Source organism: Prunus dulcis, chromosome 3, assembly GCF_902201215.1.
Source record: "Prunus dulcis chromosome 3, ALMONDv2, whole genome shotgun sequence".
NCBI classification, from domain to species: Eukaryota; Viridiplantae; Streptophyta; class Magnoliopsida; order Rosales; family Rosaceae; genus Prunus; species Prunus dulcis.
Window position 1 is genome coordinate 13,126,782 of NC_047652.1, and position 20,205 is coordinate 13,146,986.

At 36.0% G+C, this 20,205-nt stretch overlaps 1 protein-coding gene across 1 annotated transcript; it reads left to right on the plus strand.

The window, feature by feature from the left end:
• The first annotated feature begins 320 nt into the window (after positions 1-320).
• LOC117622593 (glycosyltransferase BC10) lies at positions 321-3,894 on the plus strand. Its single transcript, XM_034353329.1, has 2 exons — positions 321-1,073; positions 3,167-3,894. Exons 1-2 carry the CDS (start codon positions 429-431, stop codon positions 3,809-3,811), a joined length of 1,290 nt encoding a protein of 429 aa, XP_034209220.1. The 5' UTR covers positions 321-428; the 3' UTR covers positions 3,812-3,894.
• Positions 3,895-20,205: the final 16,311 nt, after the last annotated feature.

Here is a 20,205-nt window from a genome sequence, read left to right on the forward strand (position 1 = left end):
GAAACAAGCATCCGAATATTTCGATGCGTAATTTAAAAACTATATTTCGTGTTTTAATTCTATTTGTTGTCTTTTTTTTTTCTTTTCTTGGGTGCTATTGAAGAAAAGTTCGTCAAGCCCATTAGCTGTCATGCTAAGCTTCTTAATTTTTTTTAAAATAAAAACTGTCACGGTCCAAAAATAAAGTTGGGTAGATATTTCTGACGACTTAAATTCCAAACCGATGCATACTCCAAATGGGTCGGTCAATATTCACTTTATCTTACAGCCAATTGCTCTTTCCGCCAGCTTCACTTTCAAGCACCGTATACAAAGTCCACTAAGAACATGCTACCTTCTCTACAAAAGCCGAGCTGCAAATTTTCAAGAGCTTTCTACTTGATGAGCTAGGAAACTCCTTTCTCTCTTCCTTTCTAACCCCAATCACAATGAGCAGAAGCCATGAGCAGCACCAGCATTCTCAATCAATTTTCAGACTCTTCCGTACACACGTCCAATTAAATCATGTCTTACATTTCCTATTTTTCGGTTTAGGTTTGTCACTCGGTATCATAACTACCTTATATTTCCAGAGCTTCTCATTCACTACCTTCCAAGCCTCCCTAAATTCCATTAATTTTAGTTCTCCAAAACCATCATCATCTACAACTCAATCACCACCACCACCAACATTGCTGGCCCCGCCCCCACCACCACCGCTACCGCCGCCACCACCACCACCACCACCACCACTACCGCAACCGCCATTTCTAGTGCTGTCGTTCACGAATGTGGCCTCTAATTATACTAGTGTTTCATTGAAAGAACAAAAACTCCTAGTACACAATATGAGTGACGAGGAGTTGTTTTGGAGAGCTTCAATGGTTCCTCGAATTCAAAAGTTGCCTTACAAGTATGTTCCTAAAGTGGCTTTCATGTTCTTGACAAAGGGGCCTCTACCGTTGGGTCCCTTGTGGGAGAAATTTTTCGAGGGACATGAAGGCTTGTACTCCGTTTATGTGCACGCACACCCTGATTTTAATGAATCAGTGCCTGAAGATTCTGTCTTCCATGGTAGAAGAATTCATAGCCAGGTAACTAGTTCCTCTAATAATTGCTAAATTGAAGTTTTTGTACATTAGTTACATTACTATGTGTTTATGTGTTTGCTGCCATGCTTGAGAAAAGCATCAGGGTGGAACCACTACTAATCTTTGATCTCAAATTGATACTGTGTCCAACTTCACGAACAGAGTTGAAATGTCAAAGTTAGCTTTATTAATTAAAATGGTTTTAACAATTACAGATCAAAACAAAAATTATATGGGTTTTTTTATTTTGGAAGAAAAAATCAGAAGGGTTTTAATTACTGATTTTGAAGGGTAAGGATTTTATAGTAAATTTAGTTTAATCCCTTCAAAGTCATTTTTCCTGAACGGCAACCCATCTCTTTATTTTTGTTTGAATAAAAAACAGTTTTTTCGAAATATGTCCCGATAATTAAGATCCAACTCGGCAAGTTACCTGATCAAGCACAAAATTAAATTTATTGTATTTTTTTGATTCCTAAAATACCCAAACTAAGCTATTATTGCATTTTGTATATTAATGTAGGAACCAATATTGAAACAATTTTTAATTGGATTGTAACTATTGACACATGTTGAATTTGGAAAAGGATGTAGGAATTACTTTGGATTTTTTTATTTAACAATAAATTTAGATTTAACATAACTAATCGGTTTATTTATTTATTTATGAAGTATACGTGATTAATTATCTATATATTATTGTTTTATAAATATAATAGAGTACATACAATTTTATGTTAAAAAAATAGGATGCTAGGAAGACCATCATTAGAGACCAATTTGTGTACCATCTTTGTAATAGAGGTGACACCCATTGTATTGGTGGGCTCCACCTCTATTAGAGAGATAGTATACAAGTTGGTCTCTAAAAATAGTCACCCTAGCATGACCCAAAAAATAACATACCTATTACTTCTTTTACAAAAAATAATGTACCTAGAATGAATTTACTTATTACTCAAATAATGTATCCAACTATTCTAAACGCATTTTTGATATAATTTACCTAAAATTATGTTGAAAATATATTAAAGCCAACACATTTATAGGTACATTATGAAAATAATTTACCTACCCGTATTGAATATATACAAGATCTATAGGTAAATTTGTTGGTACATTATATTGTATTGGTATTGTATTGGATATATACATATTGTAGGTATATTAAAGCCAACACATTTATAGGTACATTATGAAAATAATTTACCTACCCGTATTGAATATATACAAGATCTATAGGTAAATTTGTTGGTACATTATATTGTATTGGTATTGTATTGGATATATACATATTGTAGGTATATTAAAGTCAGCACAAGAATAGGTATATTATGAAAATAATTTACCTACTGTCTTGGATATATACAAGATAGGTAAATTTATAGGAACATTATATTGTATTGATAATAATTTACCTATTATATTTTATTGAGACGAAATTTGACGGATTTTTTATTGGTTGAAAATTTAAGAATTTTTTATTGGTCAAAATTTTAGGGATTAGAGGGAATGCCCAAAAAGGGGGGGAGGGGGAGTTATTGATATGTTATAAATGAGGAAGTATTAATTAGAAATGAGGGCTTTAATGACATGCTTGAAAATCATCAGGTTTACTTATCTGAAGTGTGGTGGCAAACAATGTAAATATGTAGGAGTACTATGACCTTTTATATCTTACGAGGTATTTTAGTTTTAATTTGGGTTTTATACATAGATTTCAAAATTAATGGGTTGATGTCTAGGAAATAGAAATTGTAAGTGTCCACTAGAAGAGAAAAAACACTAATATTAGGCACTACTGTTGTACGTGATGAGGTGGCTAAAAGCACTATTAGCGTCTAATAGCTAAATGGGCACCAATAACTGTAATAGCTCCTTTTAGCCACCTCATTATCATTATGTACAACTTATGTCCACATGGGCCACCAAACTCATAATCTAACTTATTTTGTCATGGATCCAATGTGAGATTTAACTCTATTCCCGACTGATGACTTGTATAAAGCCACAACGTGAAGTTATTTTTGCTACATTAGATTGCAATCAAATTACTAATAACAATTATTTGATATCAACACCTGATTTGCATGCAGCCAGTCTATTGGGGAACATCAACAATGTTAGATGCCGAGAGACGCCTCCTAGCTAATGCACTCCTCGACTTCTCCAATCAAAGATTTGTGTTGCTGTCTGAATCGTGCATTCCATTGTTCAACTTCACAACAACTTATGACTACCTCATCAACTCAAATCTAAGCTTCCTAAGCTCATTTGACGACCCAAGGAAGCCAGGCCGTGGCCGATATAACCCTAAAATGTATCCAATTATAAACATCACAAATTGGCGAAAAGGATCTCAATGGTTTGAAGTGCACCGTGAGCTTGCCATCCACATTGTGTCTGATTGCAAATATTATCCTATCTTTCAAGAATACTGTCACCCTCCTTGTTATATTGATGAGCATTATATTCCAACACTGGTGAATTTGTTGTACTCTGAGCTGAATTCAAAAAGGAGCATTACTTGGGTGGATTGGTCAAGGGGTGGTCCTCATCCTGGAAAATTTGGATGGAGTGATATCACAGATGAGTTTTTGAATCGGATTCGGTTTGGATCAGAATGTGAATACAATGGCAAAACAACTTCAATATGTTTCTTGTTTGCTAGAAAATTTATGCCTGATACATTGGAGCCTTTGTTGCGGGTTGCTCCTTTGTTGCTTGGTTTTGATCCGTAGAATTTGTTATGATGTAATTTAATCCCCTTCTCAATTGTTCTTTATTTCATACATGAAGTTTTTACTAGAACAATTATCTTCAAAATTTGACATATGAAAAAAATGGATGGTTTATGCCTAAAAGTTTCTTCTTTTTTTCCTTCTAAATATAGTTCTTCCCTATATTTGAAGGAGTTTGATACAATATTACTTTTTTATTTTATTTTATTTTTGCTGTTAGTGTTAGTTTAAGACATTTGTTTGCTAGTTTATGCGCATTTTGTTGCTAGAAACTAAGGATTACCCATATTCAGGCGATATTTTACATTTTCTTCGAGACTAAATTTGGTGGATTTAATGACGGCATTGCTTTAGGCAGTGGTACTAATGCTCATTTAGGCTTATGAGTTGCTTTACAATTATTGTAACAAAAGAAATGTGAAGTTTTACTATAAAGAACACGTGACAAAACAAAATCTAACAAACATAAAAATGATTTCTCTTAGGCCCATTGTTTCGCTTACGCATATGCAGGGCTAAAAAAAGAGTTTGTCTCCCTGGGTTATATTTGGTAGCCATTGGATTAAATATGACGGGTGAAATTATAGTATAAATAAGTTAACTTTACCCGCTCCCGCCACCACTACACATTGAGCTTCAAATTTAAAACTTTTTAAACACTAAAATTAAAACTACGAAAATAGATGCAAACTTATGGGCAAAAAAATTAAAAAATTGTTGCAACCTCTCAATCTTCTCTTACAGTTTCTTCTATTCTCTCTTAGCTCTCCATGTTGTATCACACTTCCGTCCATAACTCTCTGAGTTGTCCGTCTTCTCTCACACTTTCGTTCATAACTCTATGAGCTCTCCATCTTCTCTCACACTTTATTCAATACTGATTCTCCTTCAAACTATGTGAGCTGCGCATCCTTCGAACTCTCTGGGTTTTGTAGTGGTGGTGTTTTGGTGTTTTGGTCTTTGGATACTACAAAATTTCATCATTCAAAACATCTTGGTTGAGCTCAAACAGTTGTAAGGTGATTTTGAAATTGTGTATTTTTGTATTTTTGATTTGATATTTGAATTACCAAAAAAGCTAATTTATGCATTTTTGCTAATTAGGTTTTAATATTGGGTAAGTGAATGAGTAATTGCTATATAAGTATGATTATTTTGCACATGTAAGTGAATATGGTTTACAAACATGTGCAAATATATTAGTATGGTACCCTGAAGTTGGGTAGCTCATTAATTGCCAAAAAAAAGCTAATTTCAGGTTTTTTAGTTATTAGGTTTTGGCATTTGGTGAGTGAACGAGCAATTTCTTTATTAAGTATAATTATTTTGATTCCCATCTAATTGAATATAGTTTGCAAGCATGTGCTAATATATTAGCATGATAAGGGAGAGGTGGAGAACCCACTTGAAAGTCCCCTAGGAGATGGTGATCAAGTACTTAGGGATGGCATATGTGTGGTACCATAAGCAAGTGCCGAGTTTGAGTTTGATCATCTCTGGATGATGTATACAATTTCTATAATATGTATGCAAGTAAGCTGGTTTTGGCACTTGGATACATTCAAGTAGAAAATCATCTTATACAAGCGAGATTTTGTGAAAAGAATATGCCTGCTATAAAGAAGGGCATCATAGGATCCAGGAGGATCATGTTCCCAAAAGACGGCGGTTGCTGACCATGTTGATCAAAATGAATAACTTCTACCCTCACTCCGTACATCAATGGAAACTTGAATGGAGGGTATGTGTGCAATACCTAAAAAGTCTTTTATGTTTTCTGAACTCTTATTTCTCTTTAATTGGTGTTATTTTATATTTGTCAGTTGTATAGTATTAATGTGAATTGACTTCAAAATAATAACTTATTTTTTTTAAAACCTATTTTATAATTCTTTATAAATTATTAATCTAGATGGCAACAAACAATATATTAAATAGGCTACAACTCAACATGTTATGTTTTCAGGTCAATACACTCGTGCAATACTTCACAGGTTTTGGGTGGAGGAATGAAAAAGTCTTTTGTGTTTTTTAGTATTGGTAAAGGAAAATGATACTCAATGCCTATACAAAGTAACTGAGAGGGTATACATAATGTCGAAGGTTTCAGTGGCTAAAAATTGCAAAAGGCGATGTGATTTATGATAGTGAGGTCAAAGAAATTAAGGATTTTGTTAATACTTGTGCAGTGTAGAAGAGATCGATGTTGTCCAAACTGGCTAACAAGTTGATTGATTGTGCGCTACTCAATAATGAAGGTAATCAACTACTTACAGAGACTTTAGATGGCGTATGAGAGAAGCTGATTTGTTTGGTTGAAGATAGTGGTTCTGTCGACCACATTGGCAAAGATGTTGGCGGTATTTCTGAAGGAGTGCAATTAAAGGATCCAGATTGAGCAAAAACGAAAGGTCATTCAAAAAGAGTTAAATCAAAAAAAGAGAATGCAGCAAAACGTCACAAGCGACATTGTACTTGTCAAAGACCTGTGATGCCATAAGCAAAGAGGATAATTTGTTGTGTGCATTGCTTAGTTTACCTTTTAATTATCCATAAACAATATTCATGTGTGATTGATATTTATGTTGTTTTGTCTCATGATGTAGATCTTTCCCTTCCAACACAGAATTCATAATAATTAATGAGGAGAGTCCTAAAGCTACTCAAACTTTGCAACATACGCAGCCAAGCCAGAGCCCCGAAAATATTGCCATTACTCAAACATACTCTCTTTATGATTTTTATGTGACACATGGAGCATGATCTTCAAGATTTGTAAATCTATGTAGAACTTACTTGTCTCTTGATGGGAGTAGGATATTGATTTTGAAAATAGGATTTACATGCAAATGTCTGGATTTAAAATTTATAAAAAATAAAAATAAAAACTAGTCTTATTCAATTCAAACTTGAAGAGATTGTTGTATGGGTACACAACCACAATTCTCTCCAAACATTCCACAGCTTATATATATGTCAACATGGCAGTCCCAAGTGCAGTAGTAACCTTCATAAGAACTTATTGTAGCATATACTCCCATGCAATTGCCATAGTTGTGGTCCTTTTAAGAATTGATGAATTCAATTAGTTTAAAACATATGTTCATATGACATTCTACATGTTTTCACAAAACAAACATTTAATACATTTTAATAACAATTAAAAGAAACTTGAGACCCTTAATTGTGTACTGAAACAAAATGCAATAAGTAAATAATAGTACAAAGTAGAGGGGACACCCAAAACATAGAAAGTGGTTTGAATATTTCAAGCGACAACAGAAAAAGGAAAAAACTTAGGATCTGGCATTAAATCGAAGGTTGAATCCTCGTCATCATCATTCGCATCATCAATAGCATTCCCATGAGCATCACCATCATCACCATCATCACCATCATCATCATCATCATCATCAATGTCGTCATCTGACATCGACCAATCATCCACATTACCCACCTCTCATGAAGTAGCTCCACGAATTTCATTCCTATTTGGTATGTGCATCAATTACCCTAAAAAAATGTGACTATTCATAACCCGAAGTATTTGCTTTCCTCTGCCTTTATGCAACTGCCTAAAAAAAATGTATGTTGATAAGATGTGTATATTCAGAACCTGGAGCAACCTGTTGTGTACTAGTGTCAGTAAATGAGTTGACATATTTTATTTCAACTTAGTATTCGAAACGAGTTCTTTATTTTTTAAATTAGTGCAATTATTGGGACGTATCAATCAAACTTTCAGGAAACTTTATTTCAACAAAATTGTGGTAACCATACCATAAATGCTCAAATGCGAAGGATAATTATTAATTAAACATGATAATTAGGTTTATAAAAAGAGGCGTATGATTGTACTAACCATACCATAAAAGCTTGAGAAGCAAACCATAAAGTTCATTCCAAGTTGCAAAGTAGAGACGTGAAATGGATAACCCCATCCCTGAATTGTGTTCGATGGTTTACGATCATTCAGAAGGTTGTTGCCAACTCTTGTGAAGAATTTCGAAAGATGACAATGGTATGCAAAGAGTTCAACATAATAGCATGGCACAAACTAGTGTGGAAATGCATGTCGATGGACAAGTTCCCTTATCATGGCTAGAAACCAAGACCCACACTTCCGAAGTTTTTGGATCGTTGTCTTACGGCTAACAATCTGGAGGCCTATTTTCGAGAAGGCATGTCATTGTATTTCGACAGTTCCTAAACTTCAGAGAACGAGATAGGGGGTTTCCTTTGGAGGAGAAGTTTTCTTAGATTTAATTGGGACACATTTCGTTCATTTCACAGTTAAGGAAATGGAGATTTGAAGGTTTTGTGAGGAATATGAAGGATTGGGATAGTGTGTATGAAGGATTAGAAATGCTAAAAACCTACATCTTTTCTTTTCATATAATAAATACATAAATGCAGCTAGCAAGCAAACACTCCTCTATAATGCGTAGACATGATTTTTTGCTCCATTCATCTAAAACTTGATGTGTAAACTCGTTCATTGTATAGAAAATACAACCATATTAAGCAGAAAAAAGTAAAAAGTTCTGTATGGTCACATCGGATGAGTTCAAATGTAGTATACAAATTAGGAGGATACTTATACATAATAGGTATGATGTAGTGAATAGACATATGATAAGCATAACCATTAATGGAATTAATTTTATTAGTTCCATGATAATTGATATATTGATATAATTTCTAAAATTTATGAGCTATAGTCTATTTTATAACATAACAAGTGTTTTAAGGATCCACAAAATTGAATATACACTTTAAACCTAGTCGAGTAATGCTTCTCAATCGGTCGCTAATGTATGGATTTTTTTTTTTTTTACTGCTTTGAATTACACCAATTGTACCCATTAACCCACTATGGAAAGTAAAAGGGTTAACTGAACCAAAAGTTACTAGTCTGTCAAATCCCACGATTTCGTTGATAGGGATTTGTCATTAGGAAAGAGACCCACCGACGCATGTTTTAGCTAGATGAACAGCTTCGTAATAACTAATATTAATATTGTGTTGTATGTTAATACTATTTTCCATCAAGGTTACACATTTGCATCATCAAAGGTTCACAACAGTCTCTAAATTCAATATTGTGCTCCAATTTATTTTTAAGTCCAATGACATGAAAATAACTTACCAAAACTTATTGCTTTAATGTTTGTGTAATACCTTCCCAACAAAATGCAATCGCAATATTAAGAAATGATTCTCCAACAAATGCCCTTACAAATTAAAGTTAGAAAACAGTTAAACACTTCAAGCATCATGTTAAACATAGGCATGTCTATGTAAGCATTTTGTAGCAAGCCTCAAACAGAAGAAAGACAGTCTTCATTGGTCATTTTGGTTAATTGACATTAGCACTTAGAAACTCAAAAATTTGAAGACATAAATCTAACAATCGCCACTGAGAAAAGGAATCAACAATATCAATGTACAATTAATAAATGTAATTACAAGATGAGATAACTTCAAAACTTAGGTTCAAAGTTACCAACCTGCCAAGTTGCTATGGACCATAATGTTCCTAAAGAACTTGCCATTGATCCTTTTAAGACCCTTCTCAACGTATTGGACTTCTTCCAACAATCGTGGGATCATTTTTGCAAAAGGTTGTAGTGCCCTATTGAATTAGGGATCTCTAGTCTGATCAAGCTTTGAGTCGTATACAATAATTCTGCAACTAAAAAGATCAATCATTGCAGCCATCCAACGCTTCTACCTTATATTAAATGGTAAGAAAACATTCTTCACAGAATGCCATATCTATAAGTGCTTACTCTATCATCCAGCCAACCTTATTTAGTGAGGACTTTGACAAAATCATGATGAACATCCAGACAGCTTCAGTTCCTGAAATATTCACTTGTGTACTGTAATGGTCAAGCAACATCATATAAGAACAAGTTTCAGTATTCATGAACTTAGTTTCACTATGTTTTCCACTGACTTCACTAATATTCACCTAGGATTTAAGTAAAATTGCACAGGTTCAATAACATAAAACATAAGTATTAGCATCACCATTGTTATTAGTAGACAACTTACTTTTATTATTTTCTCCATTTCTAGAAGAATGCCGCCACAGAAGAGTATCATGAGGAACTCGCCTCATGGGGTCACTAGGCCCAACAGTGACATCCTTGATATCTTGAATCTTGAATCTAGTTTCATTACATGGTGTGAGCCTTTACACAATTTGTTCCACAGTCCTTGCCTTTTTCGTTGCACAACCACAGGTAGCCCTTCGACCTATTTTTCTCTTGGAGAAAAAGTCCACAACACACTCATCATCAGTACCCTCTGCGTTCCATCACCGTCCACTGAGACAATAATTTTTATTTACTTCTCAAGCAAGTTAAGTAGGGTATGACTCACAATGCTAGAATCACCTCATTTTGATTCAAGTGCTCTATGTTCTAACTTTTATTTCCTTCTTCACCTTCTCAACATCCTCTATCTCTCTATCTTCCTTCTCCTTATGCTCGCCATTACCCACATTCTCAATTTTGTCATCATCTCCTTGTTTCTCCCCCTCATCATTGCTCACAATCTTTTTCTTCTCATTCTCTACATGTTCCTCGTGCTCGGCTTCCTTATGCCCCTCATCTTCTTTCTCCGCCTTCTTCTTCTTCTTCATACCTCCGGAAATGTACATCAACATATTCACTAATCTCCTCTCTAAGTCGCGGTTCTCTCTTTGCAACTGTTGCATCTCATCGCAATGTGCACAATGCATTTGTGACACCTCATGTCAATGTTGACCATGCAGGCATGACACCTTAGCCCTCAAACATGACACAACAAAGTTTATCTCCTATTGGTCTCTATGTACAATTGGACCAAGTTTACGGTAGTACATGGTTCAAATTGATTAGATTGGAATGTTTACAGCTATACAAAATTCAAACTAATCCGTCAAAATTGACCAATTCAATCCAATTTTATTGGTTTCGATAATATTGGTGGGTTGGATTGGATCCAAAAAAAATTGAAAAATTAATTGGATTGGTTTGGTTAGCCAAAGTTTGAAATCCAATTCAAACCGAACTGATCCAACCTTTTAAAAATATATGCAAATATTTATCTTTCATAGTGTTCGAACATAAACCACCTTTCACGTTCCACTTACACCAACACACCAACACAACTTTGTTGATATTCTTTTGAAAAAAATATGTTTTGGTAAGCCATACTCCTCAACATGAAACACAAATGACCTATATAAACAAGTTTAGCATATATTGTATAAAAATATCTATTTCTGTTATGTGTATGTATAAATATAATTAGATCCTTGTAAGTCAAAGGGTTTTTTCCTTGATGCCTAGCCTAATCTTGAATTTTTGGTTCACAACATATATGCGGTTTAAGCATGATTAACAAACACTTCGATTGTCTACCAAAAAAACTATTCAAACTTTAACAAGATACATGTTACGCTTTATAAAAAAAAAAAAAATTTTTGAAGCAAACTAAAACCTAAGCTGCCCTCATCTCCTCTATATATATAACATTAACTAAAAGAAACCCTTAGGCTTCTTTGCAGTGCAACTTGAGGCAACACAACCTTGTGATTATTCAATTGGGCTCTGATCCTCTTTGATCAAGGTGAGCACTGTAGCCATGATCTATGTTTTTGCTATTTGTGTTATATATGATCAGAAATTGCACTGCTAATTAATAAGAGTAGCACCTAATTATAAGAGTCAGGAGAGAGATAGAGACTGAAGATTTGATATATGAGAAGTTGAGCGTTCATGTATCTATAAACTTGAAAATAGCCTTAGTAAAAGTAAACGGCGAATTAGTTATAGACTTAGCTTAGTTCATTCATATTTTTAATTAATGTATATTATATTTTAGTAGCTTTATATTTAATTATTTGGCAGTTACTATCCCAGACCAGTTAGTGGATCTTTAGTATCTCTTTTCATTAATCTAGAAACCCCTAAAGTAACTAGTGCTTAGTATTTGGTAGTTCTTTGATCAAGGTGAGCACTGTAGCCATGATTTCTGTTTTTGTTATGTGTCATGAGATAATAGAAACCCCTAAAGTAAAATTAGTCTAGTGCTTAGCATTTGGTTCTTAGGTGGTTAAGTTTTGTTGCTTACAAAATAGTATGAAAGAAATGGTCTTTTGGGAGTGAGGGTTTAACTTCTTGTTTCTGGGTCTAAAAGAAACCCCAAACAATTTAAAATTTGAGAATGGGCAGAGACTATTTGAAAATCTAAAATTTGAGAATAAAAGCTTAATGGATGTTTATCCTATTTTGATTGGCATATACTAGGCATGTTCACATTAATACTTGCATAAAAGCTTAATTCTTCTTAATTAAGAAAAATTAAGAAAATTAATTGCTAACAAGCCTCAAAGGTTTTCGGGCACACACATACACTTCTTACTGAGAAGTAATTGCTATATTTGTTTATGGGCATTGTCCATGCAGTTAAGCTATGTTGACCTTTAATGAATGTTGTTTGTGTATTATGGTCTAATGGATGGCGCCTGCATCTTTGGCATGCTCAAGAATTACATGACGAAATTGAAGAAGGTTAAAAAAAACTCAACGGAAAGAGCAAGGAGAAAGTTGAAAAAGAGCTGGAAAAAATGCACAACTCGCTGATGGCATGAAAAGTCATCTTTGTGAATGATCCAAATTTTGTTGATGTTGTTTTGGCCTGTTTGGAAGGTAGTAGGAAGTGTCTATTGCCGTGGATTGTTGGATCACTATAGATCTGAAGTCGAGAATCTCGAGCCGCGCCAAGCAAAACATCAAGATTTCTAAGTTTTTGTGTCAAGTTTAGCGTTTTTTTTTCTTTTTAAGGAATTGATGTAACTTGAAATTTAAATGTCGAACTTTGTGTTGTAGTGTTGTTTTTGTTGGCGAGATCTTAGATTAATTAGTAGATTTATTTCCTATTCTATTAGGATCTTATTTCTTTCTCTTTTGTACAAATCTTGTGTAATTAGGATTTTATATGTTTCCTTGTATAACCCTACTAGGGTTTATGCACTAGTATTATAAATACCTTATTTTGGAAAATGAAAATATATCATAAAATATTTTACCTCATATCGTTTGACTTGTATCAGAGTAGGTTTATTGTCTGGGCCTGAATTACTAGGCCTTTACATTTGCCCCCCACATGTTGGGCTTAAATGTTTACCCTTACCCCTTACCTAGTACGCATTGTTCATGTGTTAGGCTTAAATGTTTGACTCCAATGTGGACTTGGCTCTACATGTGGCCCACTATGTGGTTGTCCCACATCAGGGGGCATGTTGAAGAATAAAGTCACACATAAGAAAATTGACAAAATAAAATATAACATATAATAAATGGTTCCACTACTAATTGTACCGAGACCTTTTGTGATAAAACCTCACACACTGGGCTTTATAGGTGATTAAGTTAGAGACAATTTTGGTGTTGCTAGTAGTGGGCCAATGGCCTGTCTCTCTGCAATTTAGGCATCAGAGCCAACTTTCTGGTGACCTATGTATTGTGTCCACTCGTGTTCTAGCCCAATATTTGTTTCTACCTGTGTCGTGGTGCATGTGTTGTATTTGTGTCGTTCTCGTATTCGTGCATCTATCGTGTTTGTGCCTCTACTGTGCTCCATTGTGTACTTTCTTGTGATCTATTATGTTTCCGTTGCTATCATAAGTGGTAACTCAAATGTTGGTGACCAAGAGTCATCGCACTGTGTTTCCTTTAAGTACAATAAAGCTGCAAAGCCTTTTGATTTAGTGCATTATGATGTGTGGGGTCCAACTTGCGTTACTTCAAATGAATTTCGTTAGTTCGTCATATTTATTAATAATTGTATTTGGCTCACTTGGGTTCTCTTGCTGAAAAATAAAAATGATGTTGCTTCAATTCTTCCAAAGTATTGTACTAAGTTGTCTTCTTAGTTTCAAGCTCATGTTAAAGTATTTCGAACTGATAACAAAGGAGAATATGTGAATAATACTTTGATGTGTTTCTTCCTTGCTTAGGGTATTATTCACTAAACGACAACCCATTTTACCCTTCAATAAAATGGTATGTCTAAAAGGAAGAATCGACAATTGCTTAAAGTTGCTTGCTCACTGATATTTGATATGTTTGTTCCTCATCATCTTTGGGGACATGTTGTTCCATGTGCTCCCTATTTGATTAATCATACTTTCAGTCGCGTTCTTGATTTCAAGACTCCTTATGATGTGTTTGTCGACCATATTTCCCCTGTCTCCGTCTTCAAGTTGCCCTTTAAATTTTTTGGGTGTGTAGCATATATTCATATCTACTCTCATCGGCAGAGTAAACTTGATCCTTGTGCTTTGCACTGTGTCTTTATTGGCTACTCTTTGACTCAGAAGGGTTATAAGTGCTATCATCCTCCTACCCAAAAAGTGCATGTTACTTTGGACGTGACCTTCCATGAATAAGTGTTATATTATGTTTCTCCCTCATCTCCAATTCAGGGGGATAAAGGGAGTGAATTGGAGAGTCTTGGATTGGAGAATCTTGAACTTGACGTACAAAATTAGGTATTTGAAGATGTTGCTCTTGAGAAGGAAATGACATGTCATTATGAAGAAAGAGACCGGTCGCCAATGTCTGGAAATCAAGTTGTTCCTCTTGGTGAAGAAACGACCGGTTGACCTTCAAAACGTGGCCGGTCACCCGTGTCTGAAAAAAGTGACTATGATGCTTGTATGGATGAATTCGATGCAATACCCCCATCTACCAAGCCATGGTCTTAATCTGCTCGTGATAGTGAATTAAATGAGTTGATTTCCAATGATCTATCTTTGTCAACTTATCAGTTACCCCTGCGAACCACTCGTGGGAAACGTAAAGTACAATATTCTCCCGATATACATGTTAAGTCTAAATGACAGGACCCGACCCAATTTCCGCTTTGGAATCCGAGTCGAATCCTGTGCATGTCCGACATCTGGCGAATGTCGGGCACAAAAGACCTTTTTACCCTTCTTGTCTCAAATTCTTTTTAAAACTCCCTTAGACTTCTGCCGAAAATTCGGCAAAGTCTCCCCTGTATTTTGACCAATCCCAAAATTTTTTTCACCTGTTAAACATTTAATAAATCTACACCAACTGCCAGAATAGGATAAACAAATATTCGCCAGGTTCAGTTTTTCCACTAAAGCTAGATATCAGAGCAATTTCTAAAGTTCAGGGGGTTTCAGGGATTTTTCTACACAACTCTACCTTACTTGGTGGCGCGGAAGCTCGGGGTGGCCCGGTGGTGGATCCTGCGCACGTCTACGGCCTGGGGGCGAAAAACAGGGTGAAAATGTGAGTGGACAACAAGAATGTTCTCAAACTAGTTTATAAACATAATAACCCCCGTTTTGAAATAACTAAGGATATAAATCGATAATTTAACTATATTTCAATATAAGGAATTTAATAAACATGAATAAGTATGCTGATGAATATACTTGCATAACTGATCAAATACAAAGATATCAATGCCTGAAAAATCAGAGAAGCTGGTATAAAATAACTGATAGTCATAATTAGATAAAAGAAAACTCAAAATCCTGTGAAAAATACCACCTATTTGTACCCCTGTCATATCCGTCAATTTCCCTGGCAGGTCTCGGGCGCCACGCAGTCTACCCGAGCCGCAAACTGGCGAAATTAGGGGACTATGATCAACCTGATCTGCCGGCAGGTCCTCGATGACACCAAGTCAGCTCGAGTCGCTCAGGCAGGATACAGGGGACCGTAGTCAGCCTGATCAGCTATCCTGGCAGGTCTCGGGGACACAGAGTCCGCCGAGCCGCAATCCTGGCAGGTCTCAGGACACCAAGTCTGCCGAGCTGCAAATCCTGGCACTCACGGTCCGAGCGTCCCCGCAACTCATGAGGCAAGTCAAGTGCACTGACTGAACTATAATCAGACTGGATGTTCGTAGACATCGGTCCGACTCTGGGTAATCACCAAAAGTAATGGGTACACGGTGGTTTTCTTTGAAAATAAATTATTTTTAGAAAAAATATAATAACTCACTGCCTTTCTGTGAAACTGAAATATTGCTGCTATCTCATCTGATAGAGTTCTCAACCTCTGCTTTTAATATTACTGGAGCCTCGATAATTAAGCATCACATAATTTAAACTACTTAATAGTAAAAATCATACTCGAGAAGAATAGTTCATAAAACTTATTCAAAATCCAATAATGAAATTAACTCATATAAACTGACTTATAAAACCTTATTGGTAGAAAACCATTATAAAATCATTTAAAAACCTTATTTATATAATTCAATTATGTAACTCATGCATAGAAAATCGTTTATGAAAGAAAGTCCACTCACAGCTGGTCCGAGCTAGCTGGACCCTTCGAAGGTCCCTCATGTGGGTTAGCCGGACTCCGGGTGCCTGATTATCCAAGAATAATAAATTAATATACTGTTGAATAAAAGAATTTAAATTAAACACCCTGCCTCCGGCTCTTAGAAATACGTGCATTTCACCCCAAGTTACTCCTATGCCCGCATTAGCCCTTTTCAGACTCTTGGACCAGTTCAAGAAGGTCCGACACTCGGGTAAGTGATAAACTGCCAGATCGGCCGACCCGGGACCCGTGGGGTCCACGATCTCTGATGGCCAATCTGGGCTTCCCTGAAGGTTTCTCACGGAGAAGGAACCATGTTCTGCGAATATGGTTCGAATCGGACGGTCGGATTAGCCAAAATCGCGTTATCGCTTAAAACCCAAACCCTAGCCCCAGGGTTCGCGATTCCGGAGTATCCGGGACTCCGATTCGCAATCCGTCGAATCCTACGCGATCCTGAAATCACGTAGACCGACATATCCAAAATTCAGCACGATCCAACGATTTAACGACACTGCACACACGGATCGCGCGATATGGAAAATCCGTTCGGGGCTCAAACGGACTCCGAATCGAGATCCGCAAAATCCTACGCGCTCGTGACGACACGAGGGTCACAAAACTGCACAGAATTACTTCACCACCCTCACCCACGCGCCCCAGCACGTGCGGGCAGATTTGGGTGTCTTAAGAGATTTCGGGTGGCCGAAAAATCTCGGAACCGAGACTCCAAACTCCTACCCTAGGTAAAACACCCCATTTGGAGTCACTTTTGTTCTTGGATATACCCCAAAAAGTGACCAGAAACAGTAGTTTTTGGCTGCCTAAGTTTCGGCCAGAATTCAAGTCAAAAATTGATCGCTTTAGAACTAAAATCGATCGAAACTCATACATCCATCAGCTAGAACGTGAAAAATAGCTGAGAAACCATACCTTACTCGATCGATTTGGTGGAGAATTGAAGGAGAGATTCGAGCTGGAAGTTCGGGTGGATTCGGACGAACATCCGTCGGAAAATATGGTTTTCCGATCAGCTCCGGGCGGCCCAAGGGTGGAGGTCGGTCAGGTTTTGACGGCGAGAGGGAGGCGGACCCGATGGTACCTGAAGCGGAGATCGGCTCGGCCTGTGGTGGCCGGGCCGTCGTGTTGAAGGTTAAGGGTCTCACGCCTAGGGTGCGACAGGAGAGAGAGAGAGAGAGAGGAAGAGAGAAAACTGACGGGGGAGAGGAGAGAGAGGGGATAAAAAATCTGACTTTTTGACCAAATTACCATTTTGCCCTTCGCGGTATTTAGACCATATCTTCTTCGTTACAGCTCCGATTCGGGTCTACTCCGTGTCTATGAACTCGTTTCGCCGCGCTCTACGCAATGGCCAAGCGGAATTCCCAAATTATTTCTCGATTAAAAAGTCAAATTTTCCCCATTAAAATATGCGAGGGCAAACTTGTCTTTTTGCTAAAAGATATTTTCCTTACTTTTTAGATATTTTCTTTCTTTTTAGATATTTTGTTTTGGGTTATTACACTAAATATCCCATTAGCCATTATATGTTAACTCATCATTTATCTAAGTCATATGCATCATATTTGTATCAAATATCTAGTGTATGTGCGCTAACTAAGCTGCATGATGCTTTATCCGACCCCAAATGGGTGGATGCCATGAATGTTGAAATGGAATTTTTGAACAAGAATGAAACTTGGAATTTAGTTCCTTTGCCACGAGGGAAGAAAGCTGTTGGATGTAGATGGGTGTTTACTTTGAAGTAGGTTGATAGTTCCATTGACCGTTATAAGGCTAGATTGGTGACAAAGGTTTAGTCTCAAACCTATGGAGTGGATTACTTAGAGATATTTGCTCCAGTAACAAAGCTCAATACTGTGCGTGTACTCTTGTCCCTAGCTACTAATCGTGACTAGTCCTTGTTGTAGTTTGATGTCAAAATGTGTTCATACATGGTGACCTTATTGAAGAAATATATATGGATCTTCCTTCTGGTATTCATGTGACCTCCAAGGAGGGTGTTGTGTGTAAGCTGCGAAAATCCTTATATGGATTAAAGCACTCTCCCAGAGCATGGTTTGGGAAGTTTGTTACATTTATGAAGAAATTTGGGTATGTATTGTTTCTAAAGTGTCATAAAGGTAAATTGACAACTTTAATTATTTATGTTGATGATATGATTATGATTGGAGATGATCAAGTAGAAATGCAAAATCTTCAGAAGTATTTGGCTTCCGAGTTTGAGATGAAGTTATTGGGTGACTTGAAGTACACTTTCTTAGGATTAAAGTTGCCCGATCTAAGCATGGTATCTTTCTGTCCCAAAAAAGTATGTTTTGGATTTACTTGCAAAAGACTGGAATGTTGGATTGTAAACCAATTGATACCCCTAGTGAAAAGAATCATAAGTTGGGGTTATATCCTGATTAAGTTCCTACTGATAAGGAGTGTTATCAATGATTCGTGGGGAAATTGATTTATTTAGCTCATACACGTCTTGATATAGCATATGTAGTGAGTGTAGTGAGTCAGTTTATGCATTCTCCTAGTAAAGACCACATGGGTGCTGTGATGCGTATTTTGAGGTATTTGAAAGTAACTCCTAGCAATGGGTTAATATTTTTCAAGTATGGTCATACGAATGTGGAAGGATATACAGATGTTGATTGGGCTGTTTCAGTCATTGGTACACGTTCTACGTCTAGGTATTTCACATTTGTTGATGGTAATCTTATTACTTTGAGAAGTAAAAAACAAAATATAGTGTCTCGGTCTAGTGCCGAGGCTGAGTATCGTGGGATGGCTCAAGGCGTGTGCAAGTTATTGTGGTTGAGGAGATTGTTGGGAGATCTTGGGTTTGAGCCACATAAACCCATAGATTTATATTGTGATAATAATGCTGCAATTGTGATTGCTCATAACCTCGTGCAACATGATCGCACAAAGCATGTAGAGGTTGATCGATATTTCATTAAAGAGAAGTTGGATGCTGAGATTATTTCTTTTCCATTTATAAGTTTCGAGTATCAGTTAGCAGATGTTCTTACTAAAGTTGTTTCTATCAGTGTCTTTCTCAACTCACTTGACAAGTTGGGCATGCGTGACATCTTTACCCCAACTTGAGGGGGAGTGCTGACGAGATCCTAGTTTGATTAGGATATTTATTTCCTATTCTATTAGGATTTTATTTCTTTCTCTTTTGTACAAATCTTATGTAATTAAAATTTTATTTCTTTACCTTTTGGATAATGAAAATATATTAGAAAATATTTTACCCTATATTGTTTGACTGTTTTCTAAAATTTATTTATGTCTATTCAGTATATATTGTTTTCTAAAATTTATTTATATCTATTTAGTATATACTTAATAATATTTTCTATCGAATTGAATTCTATACGATTATCTTTGCAATTATCATATTTTCATACAAACCGATCTTCCAATCCAATCCAATTTGTACATTGGATTGGATTGGATCCTGACATCCGAATACATTGAATCGAATTGTAAAATCTCAAATCCAATAAAAGATTGATTTGATTTGATTGGATTGATAAAAATTCATTAGTTTCGAACCAACGTACACCTCTAGTAATGTTTGTTGAGTAAAAAGTAGTTGGGGTTGCACTCAGCAGCTGTAGCAAGTTTCTCTTAATTTCAAATCCGAACAATTCAATTTAATCCTACGGCTAATAATACAGGTAAGCACCTAAGAACCATATATGACGGTCCTCGTAATAGAAAACAACTACAAAAAAATGGTCCCGAATGTGTAAATCAAGCAGCTGTGTCACCCGTGGCGTGAACGCTGGGTTGTCATCTTTGGGCCCATTCATAATTGAATTCTAATCAACCACGCGTATGCGTGTGGATCAAGTTTATAAATACACCTAACGTTAGATTAATCTAAAATGCATATGCCTATCGAGTATTAATTCGACAGAAAGTCTAAAGTGATCCACTTTTCTCAACAACAAAAAAAAGTTATCAGTAGAGAATAAGAAAAAAGTAAATAAA

Coding starts and splice junctions, on each gene's coding strand:
- LOC117622593 (XM_034353329.1), top strand. CDS start 429: ATGAGCAGAAGCCATGAGCAGCACCAGCATTCTCAATCAATTTTCAGA. Junction 1,074..3,166: donor GTAGAAGAATTCATAGCCAG/GTAACTAGTTCC, acceptor ATTTGCATGCAG/CCAGTCTATTGGGGAACATC.